The 25,654-nt window shown below is 52.5% G+C and overlaps 1 protein-coding gene across 1 annotated transcript in view; it reads right to left on the reverse strand.

The window, feature by feature from the left end:
* The window catches only part of ttn.2 (titin, tandem duplicate 2), a 180,506-nt gene that overhangs the window by 59,209 nt on the left and 95,643 nt on the right, over positions 1-25,654 (reverse strand). Inside the window, exons 143-189 of the mRNA XM_086123473.1 lie at positions 25,415-25,611; positions 25,009-25,314; positions 24,722-24,875; positions 24,533-24,657; positions 24,338-24,456; positions 24,014-24,194; positions 23,632-23,934; positions 23,082-23,543; positions 22,657-22,959; positions 22,413-22,569; positions 22,191-22,333; positions 21,999-22,117; positions 21,749-21,926; positions 21,364-21,648; positions 20,984-21,277; positions 20,595-20,894; positions 19,378-19,686; positions 18,834-19,051; positions 17,907-18,221; positions 17,724-17,838; positions 17,067-17,369; positions 16,804-16,985; positions 16,601-16,730; positions 16,360-16,511; positions 16,127-16,274; positions 15,610-15,830; positions 15,352-15,448; positions 14,196-14,492; positions 13,783-14,082; positions 12,998-13,312; positions 12,096-12,319; positions 11,851-12,001; positions 11,459-11,740; positions 10,826-11,128; positions 9,310-9,615; positions 8,307-8,588; positions 7,598-7,785; positions 7,395-7,506; positions 7,163-7,301; positions 6,476-6,639; positions 5,673-5,824; positions 5,232-5,388; positions 4,872-5,153; positions 3,935-4,234; positions 3,243-3,536; positions 993-2,994; positions 178-865 (exon numbers count right to left, since the gene is read on the reverse strand). Coding sequence (XP_085979599.1) covers positions 178-865; positions 993-2,994; positions 3,243-3,536; positions 3,935-4,234; positions 4,872-5,153; positions 5,232-5,388; positions 5,673-5,824; positions 6,476-6,639; positions 7,163-7,301; positions 7,395-7,506; positions 7,598-7,785; positions 8,307-8,588; positions 9,310-9,615; positions 10,826-11,128; positions 11,459-11,740; positions 11,851-12,001; positions 12,096-12,319; positions 12,998-13,312; positions 13,783-14,082; positions 14,196-14,492; positions 15,352-15,448; positions 15,610-15,830; positions 16,127-16,274; positions 16,360-16,511; positions 16,601-16,730; positions 16,804-16,985; positions 17,067-17,369; positions 17,724-17,838; positions 17,907-18,221; positions 18,834-19,051; positions 19,378-19,686; positions 20,595-20,894; positions 20,984-21,277; positions 21,364-21,648; positions 21,749-21,926; positions 21,999-22,117; positions 22,191-22,333; positions 22,413-22,569; positions 22,657-22,959; positions 23,082-23,543; positions 23,632-23,934; positions 24,014-24,194; positions 24,338-24,456; positions 24,533-24,657; positions 24,722-24,875; positions 25,009-25,314; positions 25,415-25,611 — 12,754 coding nt within the window. The remainder of the gene's footprint in view (positions 1-177; positions 866-992; positions 2,995-3,242; positions 3,537-3,934; positions 4,235-4,871; positions 5,154-5,231; positions 5,389-5,672; positions 5,825-6,475; positions 6,640-7,162; positions 7,302-7,394; positions 7,507-7,597; positions 7,786-8,306; positions 8,589-9,309; positions 9,616-10,825; positions 11,129-11,458; positions 11,741-11,850; positions 12,002-12,095; positions 12,320-12,997; positions 13,313-13,782; positions 14,083-14,195; positions 14,493-15,351; positions 15,449-15,609; positions 15,831-16,126; positions 16,275-16,359; positions 16,512-16,600; positions 16,731-16,803; positions 16,986-17,066; positions 17,370-17,723; positions 17,839-17,906; positions 18,222-18,833; positions 19,052-19,377; positions 19,687-20,594; positions 20,895-20,983; positions 21,278-21,363; positions 21,649-21,748; positions 21,927-21,998; positions 22,118-22,190; positions 22,334-22,412; positions 22,570-22,656; positions 22,960-23,081; positions 23,544-23,631; positions 23,935-24,013; positions 24,195-24,337; positions 24,457-24,532; positions 24,658-24,721; positions 24,876-25,008; positions 25,315-25,414; positions 25,612-25,654) is intronic.

Genomic DNA, 25,654 nt, shown 5'->3' on the forward strand with positions numbered 1-25,654 from the left:
CATCACAAAAATACGATCATCATGTCCGCGGTACTTCGGCACATTTTTCACACATCTGTCCAGAGTATTTATTTCCATTTTCCCTCCCTCCATTTGTAAAAAAAGATATCTGTACTGACTATTCATCCATCTATCCGTCTCCTTTATTTCTGCCCCACATGAATGTTCAGAACCAACCTTGGTGACCTCGGGGGCATCGGGTGGTCCAGGTCTGTTGAACTGAGTAATGACCGTGACCGGCTTGGTCTCCACGGCGGGCCCAGTTCCCATCTTGTTCTCGGCCCGTACTCTGAAGATATACTCGTTGCCCTCCACCAGACGAGTCACGTTGCAGTACGCCGTGACTACTGAGGCGGAGTACGTGGACCACACCATCCTCCTGGTCTCGCACTTTTCCAAGATGTAGCTGTCCACCTCGCAGCCGCCGTCATCCTCAGGTGCATCCCAAACCACTCTACATTTGTCTGCTCCAACGCCGGTGACTCGTAGGTTCCTGACGGCTCCGGGAACGTCCAGGACGTTCACGTTGGCATAGGCCGTGAAGGTTCCGGCCGAGTTGGTGGCGGTGACAATGTACTTCCCGGAGTCAGTGCGTCGGGACTTTGTCAAAAGGAACTTGGAGTAGTCAGAACCGGTCTCGTAGCTGATTCTGGGATTGTCTCCAGCCGCCTTGTCCTTGGTCCACTTGACTTCAGGTTGCGGCTTTCCTCTCAAGGCAGCTTCCATTCTGACCGACTCTCCGGCCTTCACCGTCAGTGTTCCGGACAGCTTCAGGTCAAGGACTGGCTTCTGGATCTCTTCTCGCACCAGGATATCGGCCAATTTCACCCACCCGCTCTCTCCTCCTTCATTGACGCTTTGCACCCTGAAAAAACCCCCAAATGTGCTTTAGCGATTGATGTGATGGCAGATTCTTTATCCCCAAAGCGCCTTATCTACTTTTCACACTTGTTTGAAAACATTTAGCAGCTGGGGCAAGTCGTTTGACTCACCTGAAAGTGTACGTCTGGTTTTCAACACACTTGTCCGCCAAAAAGAAAGTGTTAGTCAGGATGCCGGTGTTTAGCTTTTCCCATTCCTGCGCGTCTTTGGCTTTGCACTCCAGGTTGTAGGAGAGGTTGGGACTGCCACCATCGTAATCAGGCCTCCTCCACCTCAGGTAGACGAAGTTCTTGCCAATGTCGGCCACCCTGAAGTTCTCAGGCTCGCCTGGTTTTTCAATGGGGTCGATGGCTAGCACGGGGACCTTGGTCTCCACACACGGCCCGGGTCCTATCTTGTTCTCTGCACAGACACGGAACAGGTACTGGTGGCCCTCCATTAGCTTGGTCTTGATCTTGCGGTTGGTGCAATGGGAAGAGATCATGGACCACAAGCTGACGCTGGGTTCTCTGCACTCCACGATGTAGTTGGTAATTTCTGAGCCACCATTGTCTTTCGGGGCCTCCCAGTTGATCATGCAGGAGTCCTTGGTGACGTAGGTGGTATGGAGGTTCTGGCAATGGCTGGGCCGGTCCAGAACGTTAACAGTGATGCAGCAGGAGGCTTCTCCACCCTCGTTGGAGGCTTTCAGGGTGTATTTGCCGTGGTCGGCTCTGGTGGCCTCTTTGATCTTCAGCTGCACCACAGGTAGGTTCTGGAGCATAGTTACACGTTTGCTCTTCTCCAGAACAGTCTCCCCCTTGGACCACAGCACTTCTGGCTCGGGACGGGCCTTGATGTAGCCAACGATGTTGATGTTGTGTCCGACGCGCACGGTGATGCGCTCGCGACAAGTGGCATCCATTTCGATCTCCGGGGGGATCAGAATATCTTGAGCCGTGACTGACTCTGGAATCTCTCTGGACTCACCGTCACCGATCATATTTGAGGCAAACACTCTGAATCTATAGGTAGAACCCTGCTCGAGCCCCTTCACCGTGTAGGCACACAACTTGATGAAGTCATCCAGATTGACTTTCTTCCAGTCTCCGTCGGCCTTCTTCATTTCCACACTGTAGCCCAGAATGGGACTGCCTCCGTCTTTGGTGGGTTTGGTCCACACCAAGTCGGCCGTTGATTTGCTGTAATCTTTGACTTTGGGGTTAACCGGGGCACTCGGGACCGTGATCTGCCGGCAGGGCCTGCAGAGGTCAGAGATGGGTGAGGGGCCACTGTAGCCGGCAATGTTCTCAGCAAAGACTCTGAATTCATATTCGTTGCCCACAAACAAGCCCTGGACTCTGTAGCGAAGGTCTTTGCAGGGCGTCTTGTTCACACGGATCCACTTTCCTCCTTTGTGTCTGCGCTCAAGGATGTACCCGGTGATCTGACTACCACCGTCAGACAAGGGCATGGTCCAGCCGACCGTAACGGCGTCCTCGGAGACGTCGTGGGCCAGCGGCTTACCAGGTGGACTGGGCGGCATGAAGGAATGCTCGGCGACCGTTGGCTTGCTCTCCAGCGGCGCCCCGATGCCCATCTTGTTCTCGGCGCGAATGCGGACCACATACTCGACCCCCTTCTGCAGGCGCACGATCCTGAGATTGGTGGCCAGGCTGCCGGAGCTCACCCCTCCCCAGGTCTCCTTGTTGGAATCTCTCTTCTCCACGACGTAGTTGGTGACGGGGCTGCCACCGTCATCCTTGGGAGGGCGCCACTCGATGGTCATGGCGTCAGGAGACACCTCGAGGACGTTGACGGGTCCGATGGGTGCCGCCGGGACGTCCAAGACGGTGACGTTGAGGGCCGCCGTCTTGGTGCCGGCGAGGTTGGACACGGTGAGCAGGTAGGTGCCGGTATGACTTCTGGTGCACTCGGTGATGCTGAGGACGGTAGAGAAGTTGTCGGTGTCAATCTTGATCTTGCCTCCGTTGCTGAGCTCCTCTCCGTCAATGGACCATTTGGCGGTAGGGACGGGCATTCCCCTCATGATGGCGGGTAGCCTGATGGTGGTGCCCGCCTTCACGATGATGCCTTCCGTCAGCTTGAGATCCACCTCAAGGATCGGAGGCACTGTTGGCAGACGACACACAGGGTGAGTGAAAAGTAACTCCTGACTTGAAACTACTTTTGCATGTTCTTTTGTGTTGCTTCTCCAATGGAGGAGAATTTGACACTCTTAGTTTGACACTCTGTCATGTGTGTCCACCTTGCTTCCTGTTTTGACAACCATTTCAGCTGTGTTCATGCCAACGAAATGAAACAACCCAAGGGTGTTTTTTATTTTGTTCTTTTTTTTTTGTCTTAGAACTTGAGCTCACCCAGCTTCTCCTGGCAGAGGATGGGTACGGTGGTGTCGGGTCTGCTGAGGCCAATGACATTCTCGGCTCTCACTCGGAAGCGATAGGTCTTGCCTTCTTCCAGACCCGTCACGTGACTTTCCGGGATGCTGACTGTCTGCCACTCGTGCCAGTCCTTCGCTCCTTCTTCTTGATACTCCACCAGGAAGCCCGTAATCTCACTTCCACCGTTTCGGTCGGGCCAGTTCCAGGCAAGCCACACCTCCGTCTTGTCCACATCGACGTGGTGAAGATCTTTGGGAGGACCGGGAGGGACTGCGGGGAAAAACACGTTCAGCGTTTAGACCGGCAGTTTTCCAACTTTGTGTGTTTGTTGTTTGCGTGCTTTAGATTCAAGTGCCGCTGCTCCGTGTGCGTTCAAGTAGCAACTGTTCAAATTTCCATTCCCTTAACATGATGCTAATTTCCATTTGGGCAGCTACAGGTTCTTGGGAAGGTGTGTGGACATCTGCGGCAATTCTTATTTTTGCTCTAGCGACTTTCATTTCCATCGTAATTGTTACATGATCATTTTTTTGCTACACAACGGCAAAAGGTGTACAGTGAGTCTCTTGGAAGTGCAGATTTCCTGCATTTGTCGGTGGTGTCTGGATGGTATCCCCGCAAATCAAAGGAGGGCCGAGCATTGCTGTATGCAGAGTGCAGCTACTCACAGAGCGGATTCATGGCTTTGATGGCCTTCGGCGTTTCCACGTATTCGCTGCGGCCATACTGGTTCTCAGCCGCAACTCTGAAGGTGTAGGCCAGTCCCTCCGTCAGGTGCTTGAGCATCATACTGCGCTTCTTGGACGTGGAGCACACGGGAACCCACTGAGTGGACCCTGTGTCTTTCTTCTCCACCACAAAGTTGGTGATGCGAGTGCCTCCGTTGTCCTCCGGGTCTTTCCAGGACAGGTAGGCCGAGTCGCTCCTGACATCTGACACGCGAAGGTGCTGGACAGGACCAGGTTTATCTGAACACACAATGAGGATAACTCCTAAGTGCGCCAACATCACTCACGAAACCTTCAGGTTGTTATGGCTTTCGGGTGGAGCATGATCTTGAAAATGCGGGTGAACCTCCTCAATGGTTGAACGTCTCAGAACCTAATTTGCACAACTTGCTGTTTGACACGAAGGGAGCTGAAGAGCAAAATTCACAACAAGGGTTTGATCCATGAAGGTTTTAAAGGCCATCCACTTGTGCCCCTTTTCCTGGACCCTTACAGTCTCTCGATTGCAACCCAATGATGACACTCTAAGACTCGAAGCGGAATAGCCACTTCCCGTTTGAAGCCTCGTCCCTTTGGTCGAGTTTTCAGCGTCGTCTTGGTCTCGTGAGGTCAAAATCTCCACAGTATGATAACGCCAACTGTGTCAATACCAAATCTAATTCAACCCAGCACAGGTAGTCACTCACAGCAAAACAACGGTTTTGTGTAATTGATCGCAAAACACCCGTTTAGAATTTTGTCCGAGAACAGCAAGTGAGACACTCGACAGTTTAGACAAAGGTTTAGATGTCTTATTAAGTTGACCTGTGAAGGTTCAGAGCAAATTTGAATAAAATTGGATGAATCGATATGAGTATTAGTTGTGGTGACTTCCTACCAAAGACCAAGACGGTGCACGTGACTGTCTTGGAGCCGGCGGGGTTTTCGACTGTGAGCGTGTAGTCTCCACAGTCGCCACGGTTGCAGAACCTCATCTCCAGTTTAGTGCCCTCTTGGTTGGTCTCGATGTCGGCCCTGGTGGGAACGTCGGTGTCGTTTTTCTTCCAGACTACGGAGGGGAAGGGGATGCCCTTGATGGTGGCCATGAGAGTGATGTGGGTGCCGGCCAGGGCCTTCACCTCCCGAGTCATACCGGCGTCCAAAATCAACTCTGGCGCTTCTAAGGTTAGGACAAGCAAACACAAACTTGAGTTGCCTTGAAACATGACGTTTTTTGCGCAGAGCCCGAGCCGCTCACCGAGTCGGTCCTTCACTCTGACTGGTTCTTTGATATACGTCGGGTCAGACTCCCCGGCAGCGTTGACGGCCTTCACTCTGAAGCGGTAGAGGGCGCCATCCTCCAGGCCCACCACCTTGAACTTGGTCCCCTGGCAAGAATCTGGAGTATGGTTGACCTACAAGAGGGCGGAGGCAGCACGCTTATCAGTGTGTGTCAAAGTGGTGCTGGGAAGGAACCAAGTATCTAGTACTTATGTCGATTTTTCTAGTAGTTGTCATAGAAACCAAGAGACTGGACTGAAAAAGGAAAATTCAGAGCAAACTAAATAGGAGGAATTCAAAATCCCAAACTCTAATAACCCTGATCGGTATCTGTACTTGGGCCGGACTCTTTCGCTTTCACACAAGTAGCCTCACGTGTACGTGCCTTGCATTTGCACAAAGTAAACGAGCAGCTCACCTTCTGCCAGTCCTCCTCGCCAGCCTTCTGGAACTCCAGCAGGTAGCCGAAGATCTTGCCTCGGCCGGTGTCGGCGGGCGGATCCCAGGAGAGAGTCACGGACTCCTTGGTGTGGTCCACGGCCTTGAGATTTTGTGGCGGGCTTGGCTTCACTGAGGAAAAGAGCGGGAAAGGCTTTCAGTGTGACAGTTCTAAGCCGACCTCGGCGCCAATATTTTGGCCGGAACCAGATGGCCCCGAGCTCAAATTGGGCTACCCAAACCCAGACTTGCGCAACCCGCGTTCTCCTGAGGTCTTCTTTCACTTTGGAAAATGGATTGTGGAAGATTTCATTGCATTATTCTGGCCCTTTTTTGAAAACGTCATTCTCAATGTGAAGATTACGGTGCTCTTGTAAGACGCAAATCACGTGTTCTTTGGTTGCTCAAAGGCTGAGGCTAAGGAGCACAAACTGCTCCAACGTGGTCAAAGTCATCTTGTAAGAGCCTTGATCTTGAAGTGACGATAACACTGCATATGTTTATTTGAAAAAAAGAAAGAAATAAGGAAAACCTTCTTTCTTTCTTTTTTTTTTGCCGCAGGTCTAAAATTCGGCACTGTGTTGCATTTACTGTCCAATCCCGTCAACTTCAACTCAAAAGGACAAATTTGTTTAACTGTGTGAAATATCGATTAGCCAAATCATAGCCACTTAATGTACGTGGTTCGACGGTCCAAATGGCTCTTAGGGGCTCGAAAGGCCGCTGACCATCGGCCTGAACCCGATATGGGCAAAGCTACGCGCTGGCTCTTCTGTGTCTTACCGATGGGATCTTTGGCGAAGACGGGCTTGGATGGCGGGCTGGGGTCACCAATGCCCACCACGTTCTCGGCGCTGACTCTGAATTCGTACTCGCAACCCTTGAGCAGGTCCAGGACCAAGTACTCCACCTTGGGATGGATCTTTTCTGTGTTGCAGCGGACCCACCTACGGAGCACAAAAACAATCCAGCTCGAGTTCGCGCAGACCGGCGGTCATCCGCAAGAGTTGAGTGGAGGCAAGCGGACTCTTCTCGCTTGCGACAGTTGGCGTCTTAAAGCTCATTGTGATTCTTTGGCGTCTGACTCAGCATGAGACTCGATCTTGGTTATGTTTAACTGTTTGTTGTTGTCTGACTACATTTTGCTTCATGCGCACCGCTTTGTGTACGGGAACGGTCCTCTGGAAATACAGTTGAGTTGAGTTACTTTGTTCTCCATTTGAGCGAGCTGCTGTGCCGATGATGAGTTCCCAAGAATTTCCATTGTGCGCCCGGCCCTAAAATTTCTCATTGCACTCCGAGAAGCTTCCGGTTAGGAGCCATGGTGCTCCGAGCAACAAACAAGGAAGACTGGAGCCCAGTAAAGACATTTGGATGAAAGTTGAAAAAAAAAATCATTTGCCTCCATTCAACCTTTGCGCAATGCCACTGACACTGATGGGGCCACAGAGACACGGGTCGGCTTTGTACCTATTAGCCATGGTCTCCTTCCTCTCCACGATGTAGCCCGTGATCGGCTTCCCTCCATCAGCTGGAGGCTCCCAGCGAACCAGGGCGCGGTCGTGGTGCACGTCCTTGACGGTGGGCTGCTTGGGAGCGTCGGGTACCTCTGCGGGGCAAAATGCAAAACACACTTGCATTGACCAGCGCCATGGCTCTCACAGGCCCAGGCCAGCCCATCCCATCCCGTCCCATCCCTTACTGAACATCTCTCTGGCCTTGATCTCGGCGGACAGCAGCGGTTCGCTGATGCCGTAGATGTTCTGGGCCATGATCCTGACGATGTACTCACGACCCTCAATCAGTTTTGGCACCTGAATCAGCAAAGAAGGATGATACAGTTACGCAAGGCGGTGAGCAAACGGGGCCACATTTGTGCGATCCCATGAGGGTAAAGGTCCGGACCCTGCAGGTGGTCCTGGTGCAGGACGCAGTGACGGGCATCCACAGGTCTCGATTGGTGTCTCTCTTCTCGACGACGTAGTTGGAGATGGCGCATCCACCGTCGTCCAGGGGAGGTTTCCAGGAAATGAGCATGTGGTCTCTGTAGACCTCCTCAAAGACGACGGGGCCCTCGGGAGGCTGAGGCCGGTCTGGCGGGGAGGGAAGCGTTCGGAGGTCAAGAACATGCGCACCTTTTGCAGGCCGCGTACAGGCTGACTGAAAAGTGGCCAACACGCTAAACTGCCCTCCATCACGACTCGTATTTCAATGCAATTGAAATATGATTTGAAAAGTGCCCTGAGAGATGGGCGGAGGAAGTTTGAGACTTGCCTTGCTAAAAGTCCGATTTACTGGCATCAGGAAGACAGCATTTTTTCTTTCAAAAGCAACGTCAAAAAGAATGACTTTTCTTTTGACAAAAGGACTTCAAAATGTTCGAGAAACTTGCTTTTCGTTTTTTGTGAGGAATTTTACATTTGGGCTCACAACGCAACAAAACCCTCCCCCCTGTGCCCCCCTACCGAAAATAACGCACAGCCACTCAATGGCTGTTGAAACACTGGTTAAAATGCGCATGTGATTTTGGCAACTCAAAGTCAGCAGGCTATTCCGAGTATTTGTAGCGCGAGCGTGAATTTTTCACATGGGCCGATGTGGTCGGCCGACTCACCGACGACGGTGAGGGCGCAGATTCCGGTTCGCGTCCCGGCCGGGTTGTCCACGCTGACGCGGTAGCGTCCGCTGTGGTCTCGCCTGGCTTTGATGAAGTTCAGACTGAGATGCCTGGCGCTGCTGCGGACGGCCACGTCCTCGTCGGGCTTCAGCTCCTCCTCGTTCTTGGTCCAGGTGACGCTCGGCGCGGGCTTGCCGCCGTAGCGTCCCGACAGCGTGCAGCTGTCTCCCACCTTCACCATCATCTTGTCTCGGAAGTCCAGCTCCAGATTGGGCGGTTCTGACGGACAGGAAATCGCAAACTGTGAGTTGCGCGTGCACTGTTATTTACTGGATGGACTCCACCTCCATTTAGTTCAACTTCGTGACAAACGGCTACGCTATGAGTCCAGTGCCCCTTGTCTCGGTCGTCAAGGAGACGAGAAGACGTATTTGAACCAGCCTTCCATTTTGCAACACGACAAAACTTTTTTTTCTTCCCAAAATCAACATTTAAAAATTCGACCAAAACACGCAGGGAGCTCGCAGTGGTCGTACGTGGTCAATGTTTTTTGCCCTACGTGGTCCATGTGAGATTAAAAACGTTTTGAAGACACGTCACGCGAATTGACAGCTCCGATGAACGCTGAAGCGACAGCCTTTTTCAAGTCAATAAATGTGCATGACAACAAAAATATGAGCGTTTCACTTCTATGAAGAACCACAGACAAAAAAAAACACCATGAAAAAAGCAGTGCCTGACAATTGGTCGGCCGATTTAATCGATATGAGCCGTTTTAAACTGGCAAACAAACAAAAATGCGCTTTTTTTTCTCACCTATTACAACGTAAGGCAATGTTCTACCTGAAATTGATATTGTTATTTTTGTAAGCATGAAGGGTAATCCAGTATAAATTATGCATATAAAATTGGTGAGTAGAATTTTTTCTGCCAAATCAGCATCGACCTCAGCAAATCCACGTGTAGCCGAGACGACGTTTCAGAGATCGGCTGTACTCACCCAGCTCGTCCTTGCACTGGACGGGTTTGGTGGCAAAGGAAAATTTGCCCTGTCCCACCACGTTGACGGCCGCCACTCTGAACTCGTGGCTGGAGCCGTCCTTGAGTCCGCTCAGCGTGAATTTCCTGTCCATCAGCTTGTCGCTACCCCCCACGCCAACAAAGGTGTCTCGGCCGACCACGCGAGACTCCAGGACGTAGCGGGTCACCTCCGCGCCTCCGTCGTACTTAGGCGGCCTCCAAGCCACCGAGATGGAGTCCTTGGCGACGGCCGTGACGATCAGGTCCTCCGGACGCTCGGGGACGGCTGCGGGAGACAAACCTTAGTCCTTTGCAGTTGGGCAAGACCTCGCTTGGCTTGCCGGACCTCGAAAGGCCCCATGCCACAAAATCCACTTGGCTTGCGAAAGGCTAGATTTGTTCTGGTTTTGTTCCCGGTGAGCCCTTTTTGTCGTCACCTGTTCTCATGAACCAATCGGCTCCCTCAAGCCTTTGTGTCTTTTCCGGGTGTTTCTCGTTGTCTCGCCACTTTGCGTGGATTTAGTTTGCTGGGTTCTGTCGGTCGTTGTCGGGTCATCGTGAGTATCTGCGTGCTCCTGTCGCATTTTGTTTTCTGTCAGAGGTTTTTTTTTTCGTTTGTTTGTTTTTTTGCTACTTTGGTTTCTTTTCGGGAATATGTTAGAGTACTTCAGTTACTTTTGTCCAGCGTACTCCTGTTTGCATTTTTGTTAAATACATTTTGGTCAGTCCACCCTGCTCCTTCCTGCCTTTTGGAGTCCTCAACTCAAAACGTGACAGTATTATTCGATGTGCCAATGAGCTTTTCTGCAATCGTGTTTTTGAATGAAAACCTTAGAGCACAGATGTGGAACTTCAAGCATGTTCTGATGGATTTTCTGGCATGAGACCTTTCCACCATGACGTCACACGTACTTTCTGTATGGCAGAAGACGGAGCATTCACTGACACAAACCTGACGACGGCGGTTTGCTCGCGTTCTTATCGGTACAATGACCAGCAAACTCCGCACCACTGGATTCATTTGGTTTGATTTTTTGGGGACGGGGAAGGACCCCCCCCCCCCCCCCCCAAAAAAAACTACTCTTGGAGTACGGATTACTCTAATGCGCTTTATTTTGGAGTCAGCCAGTCCTTCCTCAAAGGGCTTCAGTTGGTGCAAAATGCTGCTGCCACTGCTTGTTTCGGAGCATATGTCCTCCTGTACATTTTCGAGTTCATTTGGAGATGCTTTGATTTGTCATCTTGAAACGGTCTGGCCCCACCGCAACTCAGTCAGCTGTGTGTGGAGGTGACGCGAATGGAATTAGCGAGACCTGTCCCTTTTTGAAACTGGTCTTGAAACACATTGTAATTCAATGGCCTTTTTGTTTCATGGTGTTTCAAGTGCTCTATGAATCAAGTGTATCTTGCGGCGCATCCCCTGTCCAAAAAGTTTTTTTGGACAGGTTTGCGGTCCCTTTTCTGCCTCCCGGAAGCGCCCCGCCAAACAATCTTACAGATGGGCTCTTTGATGAGCACGACTCTGTCCGTCTCCACGAAGGGTCCCATGCCGATGATGTTCTCGGCGGCAATCCTGAAGAAGTATCCCTTCCCGTCCAGCAGTCCTTGCACCACGGCGTTGTTCCTGGTGACCGTGTAGGTGACCGAAGTCCAGCCCATGCGGTCCGACTCCCGCTTCTCAATGATGTAGTTGGTGATGGCTGAGCCGCCGTCGTCTTCGGGGGAATACCAGGTCAGCTTGCACGAGTCGTTGGTCAGGTTCTCACCAGCGAAGGGGAGGCCCACCGGTCCGGGGACGTCTGGAGGCCAGAGACGGACGGGGCTTCTTGTTTTAATCACTCATCGCATTTACAGCCATCCGCCGACCCCGATTTGTCGCAGTTCGTTATGATTTGATTTTTTTCCCATACTATTTTTGTTTCGTTGACGAGAACTCGCTGTGGATGCTCGCGGTCGGTTGTCAACTCATGAAAAGTCAGCTGGAGATGAAAACGAGTTGGGGATGCAAATAAGAGGAACCCGTTGCCGAATATCAGCGACTCATAAAAAGTAGTTGCGGCCAGTGACAACCCAAAGAAAACGGATGAAAACAAGTGGTGCCAGTGGTCCGTGTCTCCCGTTGAACTCACCCAGGACCTCGACGATGACGGCCTTCTTCCTCTCGCCGCCTTCGTTCTTTGCGCAAAGCGTGTAGATGCCCTGGTGCTGGCGTTTGCAGTTCTTGATGACCAGTGAGTTGGAGATGCCCGTGGTCTCCACTGCGGCCTCTTTGGGCACCTCGCCATCATCTCGGCACCAGCTGATGCGCGGCGCCGGTTTGCCAGACACGTAGGCGATAATTCGGATGGTGCCGCCGGCGTGGACCACGATCTTCTCCTTGACGGAGGCGTCCAGGTCCATCTCGGGCGCAACTGAAGGACGAGAATAAACGAAATAAAATCAAGCAAGCGATGGCTGGTAATTTGTCAAGCGTTTGAATGGTGGCCCCTGTACGTCAAGGCAGCGGCGTATTTCGTCTTACTTGTCCTGTCTCTGGCTTCGATCAGCTCCGAAACGAGTCCCGGCTCGCCGACGCCGGCGGCGTTCACAGCTCTGACTCTGAAGCGGTACAGAGCACCTTCTTTGAGATCGGCCACCACAAACTTGGTTCCTCTGATCTCCGTGTCCTTGGCCTGGAGAGAGCGCAACCCGGGAATGAGGGACACATTCACGAGTTGGGGAAAGCCGACTTGCCCGGGACGATGCGCTCGAACGATCTTAGTTTACCTTGCGCCAGCTCTCCGGGGCCTCGGGCTCCTTCTCGTCAGCGCTGCTCAGTAAAAGCAACTTCCTCTGAGCCTTCTTCTCCTCCTCCTCCCTGCTCACCTCCTTGAATTCCACAATGTAGCCGGTCACCTTGGAGCCTCCGTCCACCAGGGGAGGAATCCATTCCAGCTCCACCGTGGACCTGGTCCAGTCCGTCACCTTGGGTGTGGGCGGACCGGGAGGCTCTGCGCGGTAGGCGAGAGATGGGAGGTAAGACACTGGCATGCGAGTGTCAAGAAAGTTGCGAGACATGAAAACAAGGCGCGCACGGTCAGCGACTCGTGAAAGCGAGATGCGGATAGTTGGCCAATCATAAACAGTATTCGCGAACAAGCTGCAATTCTTGAATACTGGTTGCAGATGGCCAACGACTAGTTAGAACCAGGAACAGACTGTTGACAACTCATGAATTTGGATGCAAGCAGTCTGCGACAACTCTTGCATCCTCCAAGGCCATTTCCATTGAAGTTGAGACATTGGCACCTCCCTCATTCAAACTAGATATGGACATTCAGCATGCCATGAAAACGAGTCGTGGACACTCGTGAAAAGAAGCCGCAGACGGTAGCGGACTCATGAGGACTAGTTGCAGATGCTCAGCAACTGATAATCACTTGTCGCAGAATGTCGGTAATTCATGAAAATGACTTGCAGACAGTCACCAACTCAAGGAAACAATACACAGAGGCTTTGAATCTCATGAAAACAAGTCATGGACTGGCCTCCAGCTCATGAAAATTCGACACAGGCGACGAGCGACTCATGGCAGCGCGTTGCAGATGAGAAATGCTTGCGGGCAGGTTGGAAACTCGTGAGAACGAGTCACGGGCTCATGGCAGTCGCCGGCTTGACAAATGACTTACTGATGGGGTCCCTACAGAGCACGGGGTCCGAGGGTACGCTGGGTAGTCCGCATCCGGCGGCGTTGGCAGCGCTGACCCGGAACTGGTACATGGAGCCCTCCACCAGGCCGGTGACGTCCCAGTTGTTTCCCAGCGGCAGGGCCCGGATGGGCTCGCGGTTGACCCGAGCCCAGCGCTTGCTGGTGGTCTCCTTCTTTTCGATGAAGTAGCCGGTGACCGGCGAGCCGCCGTCGTATTCGGGCTCCTCCCAGTTAACCGTCATGGACTCCAGACACACGTCGGTCACGGTGGGCTTCTCACACTGGCCAGGAACGGCTGCACACATTGGGTTTCAATTGAGAGTTTTGCGCGTGGCGAGGGTCACGAGTTCACGTTTCAAGTCTGGGTTATGATTTGAAGACAGTGCTGAAAGCCAGGTATAGGGATGGGCTTTCAAATCAGGGTTTATGGCCGGTGTTGGGGTACAAAACAAGGGTCACAGTTTCAAGTTCAGGTTTGCTTTAACAATGTGGGTTTTCAACAAGGCTTCAATCCAGGGTTAGGGTCTGGATGTTGGGTAAGGGCTTCAAATAAGGATTTTATGCTAGGGTTTGGCTTTGGCTTTCAAACACGCATTAAAGTTAAGGTTTCAAGCTCGTGTTGCGATACATGTAGGGGTTCCACTTTGGGTCAGAAGACTGGCTTTCAGGCCTCAAGTTGGGTTAATTTTCAGAAGAATTTTGCAATTTGGATGTCAAACTGGTGTTGTATGTTGAAGGTTTGGAAGCTTTGCATGTGGCACTCACTGAAGAGGTTCCTGGCCTTCTCCGGCTCGCTGAGGAGCGGCGGCCCGATTCCAAACTTGTTCTGCGCCATGACTCTGAACTCGTACTCGTGGTTCTCCGTGAGCCGTGTCACCAGGTACGCGCAGTCCTTGGGGTCCTTGGACACGTGCACCCATGACTTGCGGTTGTCCTCGCGCTTCTCCACCACGTAGTTGGTGATCTTGGAGCCGCCGTCGTCCAGGGGCGGCTTCCAGGCCAGGCCGATCCTCTCCGCAAACACCTCGGTGAACTTCATCGGTCCCACAGGGGGGCCAGGAGGTCCTGCGGGAATGGCGCCAAATCTCATTAAAGCCTCGGTGGGCCCATTTGCATTTCATCTTCTTTAGAAACTTGGATTTCGTTACAATTCTGATGCGCGTGTCATCAGCGCTCACCAAAGACAGAGAGTTTGACGTCCTTGGTGACGGTGCCCAGGGCGTTGCTGGCAGTCAGGCTGTAGAGGGCGCTGTCATCCCGCGTGGCCTGCTGCAGCAGCAACGTGCACTTGTCCTGCGTCACCAGCTTGGCAACACGCTGGTCGTAGCGCACAGCCGCTTTCTGCTCGGGCGCCGCCAGGCTGGCCTTGTGCCACGAGAGGCTGGGGAAGGGGCAGCCGCTCACCTTGGCCGGCAGGCTGATGTCGCAGCCCTCCTCGCCCTCCAGCGCCTCCCGCAGCTCGATGGCGGGTGGGCCTGAAACGGCGCGTCAGCCACGTCATTACCAGAACCAGCAGCGTACGTGATGAGGATCCGCAGACCGATTACTCCTAGCGCTCCAACAAATAATTCTGTCATGGCAGTAACTACTCTTGCTGTCATCAACGACATGCTCTTGGAATTGAACCGAGTGGTTCTCTGAGGTCTGCAGACTTGGATCCGTTTGTGGAGCCCAGGTTTCAAGCACCTATTACTAATAGCTACTTCTCCCGCTGCTACTACTAGTGCTACTTCGACTACTGCTCCTACTACTCGTAATTAGTGGCAGATGTCATTTTAATGAGCCCTTCTAGTTGTGTTTCAAATGTCCTCATTCTACCAAGGGAGGCACGTGTTGGAATATTGTGCTTTTTCCTAAATACATTCCAAGTGATCTTGACAAAGTTCAGGTTAGCATGTGGCTTGGCCCTCGGCAAGCGCTCCACATTCTGATGTGGCCCCTTTGCAAAATTCATTGCTCATACTGGACCTAAACACTTCTGCTGCATTCGTACATTTGCAATAAATATTTTTAAAAATCTTTTTTTTTTTTAACTTGGGGTACATTTCCTTCTCATTGTGACTTTGACATGCAATACGTCAACTTAATCATCATTTTTCAATTTTCAAACGACGCAATGTTACAGTGTTTCGCAACAGTATGACGTGTACTTTTTAGGTCAAACAAAAATCTGTTTCATACTACGCTCTCAATGTGACCAATGCTATCATAGCAACTTTTCCAAATAACTACTTGTCCGTACTATGAGTCACACCGAGCGACCGACAGAGGGCTACAGTACATTTGCTGTTTGGGTGTCTTGGCAAAAGTGAAGTTGAGGCCAGTCCGACTCACAGGTCTGGTCCTTGATGGTGAGCGGCCCGGCGGTGGCTGAGGGTCGACTGGGTCCGGCCTCGTTCACAGCTTTCACTCGGAACTCGTACTCACCGCCCTGAAAAACACACACACGCACGCACGCACACACACACACACACACACGCACATAAAACACGGTCACGGCATGCTTGTGGCAGTCGGCCCACCAGAGGACGAAGGCAAATGCTCCAACACTGCATGGGAGCCTCAAAAAGGAAAGAGGACTCGAGGACCGACCTCCTTAAGGTCCTCCACCACAAAGCTGAGCTCCTCCACGTCTCGCTTGTTGCACTGCTTCCACGTTTCCTTCTCTTTGCCGCTGGTGTCCCAGCTCAAGCGCTCCACCACATAATGCTTGATGGGAGAGCCGCCGTCGTTTTTGGGAGGCTCCCAGGTCAGGGTCACCGTGTTCTTGGTCACCAAGGTGACCTTCAGCTTGGTAGGCGGGTCCGGCGGGTCTGCAAATCAGGCATTTATTTTATTTTTTTATAGCAGCGCCATCATTTGCACAATTCAATTCACTTGGATCATCACGAGTCACACACTTTGGATTGCTCAGGACTCGCCATCCGGTGGACGGATACAATAGGTCATGTGTCTTTTGTTGAAAGTACTAGTCTGACCCCAACTACATGACACAAAGTCCTTAGATGTTCGAGCAAACGCCGCTAAAAAGGGAGGATTCTGATTGCGCTTCTGGTTGGGACTCAAACCCAGCGTGTAAAGTCTCAGTGAGGTGTCTGCGTGCGCTCACAGATGGGGTCCCTGGCCCGGGCGGGATCAGCGGTGACGGTAAACGGACCGAAGCCCAGCCGGTTCTCGGCCCGCACTCTGAACAGGTAGTCCTGTCCCTCCAGGAGGCCTGGGACAACGAAGGCTTGACTGGCGCAGGCCGCATTCACCTGATGGACAAAAATAAATAAAATAGGCACCGGCGTCAAGTCTTCATCCACACAATCTTTTCAATCTGTCCTTCACTTCCTGCACCTTTGTCCAGGCCTTGTCGGTGACACATTTTTTCTCAATGTAGTAGCTTTTGATTCTCTCTCCACCATCGTTGTCGGGCAGCTTCCAGATCAGTCTCATGGTTGATCGGGTGATGTCCGTCACCTTCAGATCTTTCGGAGGTCCGGGAACATCTGAAACCATGAAGGAACCGTTAGGCGACACCCAACCAAAAAAAAAAAAGCCTGTTCGATCCAGTCCAATTCAAAGAAGGAAGACACACCGAGGACGTTGACTCTGACGTTGACGTGTTTCTGTCCAGACTTGTTCTTGGCCGTGATGGTGTAGCGTCCGGAGTGGGTCCTCAAACTAACAGGGATGCTCACAACAGACGTGGTGTCTGTGGACTCGACCTGAGGAGACGCAAGAGCACGGTGAGTTCAGGAGTGACACGTGCTCTCACACGTGAGTGGCCGAAGAAGTCACCTCCGAGTCCACGGGAAGTGTGTGCAGCTTGTTCTTCTTGTGAGATTTGGCTTTTCCCTCAAAGTCCCACGTCACCTTGGGGACAGGACGACCCTTGATGGTGGCAGGGATCCTGATTGGATCTCCGGCACGTACATAGAGCAGGTCATCCACCAAAACATCAATGGTGATGGAGGGCGGCACTGAAACACGAGCAGAAACATCAGTGACCAAGTCAGTGCGCTCCCGTCGCTTCATCTCCGTTGCCCGGAACGAAGACTTACACTGGATCTCTTCGATCAAGACCTCGCTGGTGCGGGGGCTGGGGTCCGATTCGCCAATGTCGTTGACGGCAATGATTCTGAAGCGGTAGCGCTTCAGCTCACGGAGGCTGGGCACAGTGAACTCGGTGGTGGGGTGCAGCTCTTCGTTCACCCTCACCCAATCGGATTTGCCCTCGTCCTGGATCTGGACGATGTAGCCCTTGATGGGGCTCCCACCGTCCTTCTCCGGCGGCTTCCAGGTGAGAGTGACATTGTGCTTGGTCTTGTCGGCCACCACGGGAGCGGCAGGCATGCTGGGAGGAGCTGGGCGGGGAGGTCAGAACGGTTCAGTCCCAAATGAAATCATCGAGCCGACAGCACAGAAACGCGGGACTGGAATCGCTGAAAACCGAAGTGACAGCTGGACTCTTCGTGGCTGCATAAGCCTCATCACCTTCGCACAAAATTGTGCAACTCCACTCTTTTGCAGTCAAGGTGAAAGACCTTCAACCACTAAGTGCTTGTCATACTGCGGGTTTTATTCTCAGCTTGTTCCCAGTAAGTCTAAAACTTCAAAAAGCCTTTTGTATCACAAGTGAAACATTTCCAACGACATGGAAGAGTCCATTCGACTTGGGATGACTCTAAATGTACACTGACAATGAAAGGTAGACTCACTCAGAGGGTCGACGGCAAATGCTGGGTCAGACGGTGCGCTGAACGGTCCCGTTCCGGCTGAATTGAAGGCAGCGACTCGGAACTCGTACTCACTTCCTTCAAACAGGCGAGTCACCTGCCAGACACAGACGAGTTATCCAGTCCAAACATTTTCGGAGAACTCGGCGCGATCCAAAGCCCTACCTGGTACTCCCAGCCTTTCATGCCCCTCTTGGTGACCGGCATCTTATTGGCTCTGGCCCAGTAGGCGGAGCCTCTTTCTTTCTTCTCCAGCCAGTAGCCAATGATCATGGAGCCACCGTTGTCCCTCGGTGGCTCCCAGGTCAGGGTCATGGAGTTCTTGGAATACTCAGTGATGCTCGGTTTCTCCGGCGGGCCGGGAAGTCCGAAGGGGTCTGTGATCTGAACTTCCTCCGTGGCACAAGGGTCAGACTTGCCATAGCGGTTCTGGGCTCTGACGCGGAACAGGTAAGATTTGTTGGTATCCAAGTTCCACACCTGCAGCAGAGGGAGGGGGACTTTATAAGAAGGTGTCCTCACGACTATGACCGTGACCACAAAGACAAATAGCCTATATTGTTGCGACAGTAGACGCAATTTATTGGCCTTACTGTCACTATGACTCAAATTATTTATTTTCCTGGCTCATTCCATTTTTGCCAACCTCCGCGGAAGGCGACTACAAAAGACATAAACGCAGGAGGGGGGCAAATCGGTTGCGGTTGACATCTTGACATTTTGGGACAGGCCTCTGCGGCCTTATTTGGAGAGTCGTTCGATGTCGGTGGCGAATCCATTTTGTCTTTGTGGCAGCCGACAAAAAGTCTCATTTGAAAAAGCACAAATCAGTGCAGTCGATTTTTTTCAGTGGGTACTATTACAGAGTTGAGCGTTACAGTTCAGGCGTGAGGACGATGCCCGTGTTTTGTTCTCAAAATGGATATTGTATTTGATTGATGATGTGAGAAGTGACACTTTTGTATTCACATTTTAAATGCGAGCTTTTGACTTTGACCAGAGTACAGGAGTCAAATTTGGACTTTGATCTGAGCGGTATCCATCACTTCGGAGTGACTGACTTTGATCCAGCCAGGTGCTCACGGGACCTACCCGATACTTCTTGTCAATGATGCTGTTGGTGAGCTCCACCCACTGAGGTTCCGCTTCCCGTCCCTCTTCCTCCGCTTCCTCTGTGAGCACGTCCTTCTTTTCAACGATATAGTTGGTCAGCTCGCTGCCGCCATCATCCAAGGGGGCGTCCCAGTGCAACTGGCAGGACTCCGCCTTGATGTTGGACACCGCCACGTTTCTGGGAGGAAGCGGCCGGTCTGGGCGGAGAGACGAGGTTTAGTCGGGTCGCTTGTTTTTTCTTCGTTAGCTCTTCATTTGAAACATTTATCCAGAATGTCAACGTTGAAGGTACACGAAAGTCTGCTCTCTTGAGGGGTAAGAATGCAGTCCAATTGTTCCGCACTTGATAGAAACGTGTCTTTTTTGGGGGCTCTGCTCTGTCAGCTGCAAAAATATCTCTCGAATAATCCCAATCCAATCATCTCACCCCCCCAAGAGCAGTTGAAGTGGCTTTCGTCGGTGGAGATTGTTTTCTTACATTAGAGGACCACCCTTTCTTGTGGTTTCATCAGGTTTCGCTCACCTAGCACCATGACAGAAGTGGTGTGACTGGCTGAGCCCATGTTGTTGGAGGCCGAGATGGTGTAGCTGCCACGGTCCTTGCGCTCGGCGGCGGGGATGGACAGAGTGGACGTGCAGTTCATCCTGCCCGTCACCGTCGTCTCCATCAGCAGACTTTCCGTGGGCTTCTCCAGCACCACGTCGTCTTTGGACCACTCCACTTTGGGGATGGGGAGGCCGAGGATGTCGGCGGGGATCTCGACGCGCTCGCCCCTTTTCACCGTGATGCTGTCGCCCTTGAATATCTTCAGCATGTGGATCTCGGGGGCCACTAGGGGGGGGGATGAGAACAACATGGGATGACAGCTGATCGCTGACTCTGCGGCGGCACCGTTCGTAGATAAAAAGTCATTTGACACATGAGAACCAATGAGAAACCCGGGGAAAGGCTCATGGTCCCGTTTAATGACGGACATCGACGTCCAGTCCAACGAAGGAAACAGCAGACTGGATTAAGCGGTGGACTGCGCTGTGATTCTTGACTTTTCTGACTATCTGTGAAGCCCTTGCAGAGGTATTTTTGCATGGAAATTGTGTCTATTTTCAGAACAAAAACATATCCCCAAAATGCCAATAAACGCAAAGGCAAGGTAAACAATCTTTCAGCCTCCAGCATTACAACAGAGGCGCCCCGCATACGACTAGGTCAGGGTTCGGGAATTTGTCTCTACCGCTCCGTCATAAAGAAAGCACTGTCGGTGGGAAATTGCTCAAGAGAGAGATGCAATGCCGGCCTTAATTGAATTCATCGGATTTCCTTTCATTTCAACAGGGAAGTTGATTTCTAAATAGTCACGGTTAACTTGACTATTGAGAGGCTGGCTTGAGTATTTGGGGTTGCTGATCTCTGGTCTATCGAAAGCAGGGGTCACCAACATGGTCACCCACACGAGTGGCTCGCGGGCGCGTTCTCAAAACAGGTCAGCAGTGATGGGACATTGCGAGTTCCTAGGAGTGTTGTCGTATTGATCATTTGCAAATGTCAACATAGGCAGAGGTGTGTAGAAATGAGGTGTTGCCAATTGATTCTTGTCTGTTTCCGAATTGTTGTGAGAATTCATGAACATCCTGATGAGTGAGTTCCTCGGGGCTTAGCCCTAAGCGTCAGCCGTCGGCTTCAAAAAGGTTGCTGAGCCCTGGCCTATGGCTTTCCACCCATATTCCACAGACTTGGCGTACCTTCATCGTCTTGGATGACCACGGTCAGCGCAAAGGACGGGTCGCTTTCTCCAATCAGATTTGCACACTTGATCCTGAACTCGTACATCCAGGCCTCATCCAGGCCCTCCACCGGCATGCTCAAGTTAGGGCAGATTTCCGTGTTGCAAGGCTCAAAGGCCTGCTTGTCTTGACGCTTCTTCTCCACAAAGTAGCCGATGATGGGGCTGCCTCCGTCATTGCGAGGCGGCTTCCATGCTAGCGTGATGGAATTCTTGGTGCGCTCCGTGTAGTGGAACTTCTCAGGCGGTGACGGCGGTCCTGCGCAAACCGTGACAAGAAAAAACGTTTTCGAGATCGGAATGGTCGACACGAGACACAATCACCAAGGAGGCCTCTTAGCCACTTGCCTTGTGGGTCCACAGCTTTGATGGGTCCCAGCTCGACAGGCGGGCCCATGCCGTACTTGTTCTTGGCACTGACACGGAACATGTACTCTTGTCCCTCCATGATGCCCACGCACTCGCATTTGGAGGAGGCGGTTTCAACGGGCTGCCTCCACGTGTGCATTTTGGCATCTTTGCGCTCCACCAGGAAGCCGGTCAGGTCACTTCCACCGTCGTCCACTGGGTCATCCCAATTCAGGAAGATCATCTTTCTGGTCACCACCACTGGCTTCAGGTCAGTGACTGGTCCGGGAACATCTACAAAAAAATAAATAAATAAAATTGTGGTCTGTCCACATTTTGGATCCATCAGCTCCCATCTTCCTAGACGTCCGTGCACTTACCCATGACCTCCACCCGGGTGAAGGCCGACCTGGTGCCGCTCGGGTTACACGCCGAGATCAGATATTTGCCGCAGTCCTTCCTCTGCACGCTTTTGATGAACACAATGCTGTTGTTGCCTTCGGTGAGGATCTCGACGCGGTCTTTGTCGGGTTTTGCATCCTCCACGGTCCAAGTGATAGTTGGGTAGGGTTTACCGGTAACCAGCGCCGGAACACGAAGCGTCTCGCCAGCTCTGATGACCACACCGTTCCTGACCAAAATGTCCAGTTCCACCGCAGGCATTTCTGCAGAAAGGAGTCAGCCGCTGACAGTAAGAATCGAATGTCGCCTCATACTCCATTTGACGTTGGTTCGACATTTTCACGTTCTCGGCTTCTGGTTGACCTGCGGGATTCCTGACGAACACTGACTCGGTGAAACCCGGGGCGCCCTCTCCAGCAGCGTTAATGGCAATGACTCTGACCAGGTACTTGGCTCCCTCACGGACTCCATACACCGTAAATGCCCGAGTCTTCCACGGACGTTCTGTAGACCTGGACCAGTCTTTGCTACCGGCAATAGTCTGGAGAACAGCACGATATTAGCGCGAGATCGACATTTTCACACTGTTAAATTCAGAGAGCTCTGAATGCACCTTATCCACGTGGTATCCCAGGATCTCGCCGCCTCCATTGTCAGCGGGTGCATCCCACTCAACGTCAATCGAGTGGTCAGTGGTTGCCACCACTCGAGGGTTTGGTGGTCCTGGAGGTACTGTAAAACAAAGATCAAAAATGTAGACTGCTACTCCGACTCGAGCGTGTTCCTAGCTGGAAAATGTACATACGAATCGGGGCTTGTGCCGTTTTAGGATCTGAAGGCACGCTGAACTTTCCGGGGCCCGCCTGATTTTCGGCCGCCACTCTGAAGATGTAGGTTAAGCCCTCAACGAGTCCTTCTACATTCAGCTCGGTGGAAGAGACCATGTTTCTGGCGAGCACATTCAAGATGAAGTCATAGCTGCCAACACGCAGTCGCATCTGCAGCGTTCTTTTTGGCAATCCTCTACCTGTTGACCCGAGCCCAGTGGGAACTGTTGATCTCCCGACGCTCCACCCAGTAGCCCAGGATGGGGCTGCCATTGTCGTTTGGCTCCTTCCAGATGACCAGCATGCTGTGGGCCGTGACATCATCAATTTCCGGCTTCTCTGGAGCCTCAGGAGGTTCTGGGAATGAAGGACGGCGAGATGACAGGATTCACTGTCAAGTAACTCATGCGAACCGGGGGCAATTCCTTGAGCAATTCTACACACCGAAGGGATTCTTGGCAACAAGAGGCTTGGAGATGCATGGCGGACCAGCTCCATACTTGTTCTCAGCGACAACTCTGAAGATGTACTCCTTCTTTTCAATGAGTTTGGACACCAGATAGCGACACCCTCGAAGTGTGGCGGTGACACAGCTGTAGCCAAGCTCTGTCTTGGAGTTGTCCTTCTTCTCCAGCGTGTAGTTGAGGATCTCGCTGCCGCCGTCATCTTTCGGGGGATCCCACTTGCAGATCACAGAGTTCTTCCTCACCTCTTCGAAGCGGAAGTTAATTGGAGGTCCAGGAGTGTCTGACAACAGGGAGGAAAGCGTTAGGCCCTGAAGCTCCGCAGTCCTCCACGAGACTCGACTGTGACCAGAGGAGGAGACGCTCCTCGCGCTAGAGACATAAGAGAAGGAGGCGCGCTCTCACCAAGGACGTTGACCTCGCAGGTGGCTGAAGCAACGCCGTGGTCGTTCTCCACCTTCACCATGTAAACGCCGTGGTCAAGACGCAGTGAGTCCTTGATAACTGCTGTGGACTCGCCCCTCCTGCTGTTGTTGATGGTCAGCCGCTCGCCGATTGTCGGGAAGTCCGTCTCCTCCACCTCCTGCTGTACCACCTCTTCCTTCTTCTCCTCTGCTTCCTTCACTTCTCCCAGGTCCTGCTCTTTCTTCTCTCCTTCAGACGCCTCCTTCTTCACCTCCACCTTCTTCTTCAGCGGTCTCTCCAGCCTCCTACGAAGCGGCTCGGGCCGGATCACCTGGTTATTCCAGAACCAGGTGATCTCAGGGTACGGTGAGCCGGAGATATTAGCCTCCAGCCGGATATCGCTGCCTCGCTTCACGTTCAGGCCAGACTGAAGGCTGCCGCTCAGGAAGACCTTCGGAGCATCTGACGACAAAGGCGGACGGATCAAATCAGAACCGAGGCGACGTAACCGTCCAAGTTGGAAACATGGCATCCCACAAATGTTCCTCACCGATTGCATCCAAGGCCTTGACAAACAGGGTGCTGCGAGACGGATCGCTGACACCGGCTGAATTTTCTGCTCGGACTCTGAAGGCATAGCTCTTGGCCTCCTTTAGCCCTCTGACGGTGTACGAAAGCACCGGAACCAGGAAGTCGTTGCACCTCTCCCACCGGTCCTCGCCCTTCAGCTGCCGCTCCAGGATGTAACCCATGATCTTGGCACCTCCGTCATACATGGGTGGCTTCCAGGTCAGTGTTATGGTGCCCGATGTGGGATTGTGGGTCTCCACATCCACCGGCGGGTCAGGAGGATCTGATGCAAGATGAGACGCAAATGGGTTTCAACAAGAGACAGCACCGTGTCACGTTTGGCCCAAACTGTCGCTTCTTACGTTTCTGGTCCTCGGCGATGACAGGGTTGCGTAGCTCAATGAACTCCCCTCCTCCAATCTTGTTTACGGCCTGGACTCTGAAGTAATACTCTCCGTTGGGGATGAGGTCTTTGACGTTCCAGCTCACTTTATTCTCTCCAGACATCACGGTGACATACGTCCTCCGGCCGGCTTCACGACGCTGCAGCAGTATCAATCACCAAGTTAGGCTAAACACCACTTGTTTCTGGAAGTTTGTGGATCTAAAAACCCATGTGGCACGCACAGGCTAACAAATGCTTCCCAAACGACCAAAAGGGCTTGATCAGTCTCTGTGGTACTGACCTGCAGGATGTAATGAGTAATTGGCGTGCCTCCATCGTAGTCGGGAGGATCCCAGGAGACCTTGCAGGAGCTCTTGGTGATCTCAGAGGCTACGATTTCCTTGCATGGGCCCGGAAGACCTGGAGATGCAGTTTGGAGACTGGTAAGAAACCCGTGGCAAACGTGTCGAGTGCTGCGGATGGGCCGCTCGGTTACCGATGACTTTGACGTTGACAGTGGCACTGGCAGCGCCGAGACGATTTTCCAGAGTCACTTTGTATTGGCCCGCGTCAGAGTGAAGGCTACTGTCCACCTCTAAGTGACAGCAAGTGTACTCTTTCCTGGTGTGCACAAACAATCTTGTTAGCCGCTAGTCACACAAACACAAGTGAAATGAGCACCCACCTGAAGCCGCGACGGTCGTCGGCCTTCAGCTCCTTGCCGCCTTTGTGCCAAGTGACCTCGGGTGAGGGAACGGCCTTGAAGGGAACTGGGATGTGCAGCTTCTCTGTCTCCACCACAACTATGTCCAGAGTCTGGAATTCTAGCGTAGGGTTGCCTGTGAATGCAAACAAGAGCAAGCGTGAAGCAGGAAAACCACCCCCTGGCCACAACCCTCCCCCCAAAAAAAAGCAAAAGAAAAAAGAAAAAAGCACTCGCTGCAAGCTAATAGCCCATGCTCCCATTCTTACAGTCGGAATCTTTGGCAACGACGTTCTCAGAGATATCGGAGGGCTCGCTGACTCCGACAGCGTTGATGGCTCTCACTCTCAAGATGTACTCCTTCTCGGGAACAACACCTTCTTTCACGGTGTACTTCAGTTCCTTGACGGGACGAGAGTTAACCCTCATCCATTTCTCCGTCCCAGCCTCACACATCTCAATGTGGTAACCGGTGATGGGGGAACCACCGTCCCTCTGCGGAGGCTTCCAGCCGATGGACAGGAAGTCCCGGCTGGCGGCCGTCACGTGGAGCTCGACGGGAGGCGACGGGACACCTGCAAAGGGCAAGGCGTTCCTTTTACCTCACATCTTACAGAAAGCTACCGTCTCGCGCGTGGATTCCGGGTTGGGTTTTTTTGGCTTCCGTCAACTCGCCTGTTGGGTCTTCAATGGTCAGGATCTCGGTGGGTTCGCTTGGATGTCCGATTCCGGCCTCATTCTCGGCGCGGACTTGGAACTGAACCTCTGTTCCCTCAATCACGTCTGTCACTCTGTACTTGCAGTCTGGCCCGGAAGTCTTTCCGCACTTCACCCAGCGGGTTCCGAGCTTCTCCTTCTTCTCGACAGAATACCTGACAGGTTCGTGGCAGAACAGTGGAGCGTCAAAGGAAAGGC

Source organism: Hippocampus guttulatus, chromosome 11, assembly GCF_054856545.1.
Source record: "Hippocampus guttulatus isolate MCC_2025c chromosome 11, RoL_Hgut_1.0, whole genome shotgun sequence".
In the NCBI taxonomy this organism is placed as follows: domain Eukaryota; kingdom Metazoa; phylum Chordata; class Actinopteri; order Syngnathiformes; family Syngnathidae; genus Hippocampus; species Hippocampus guttulatus.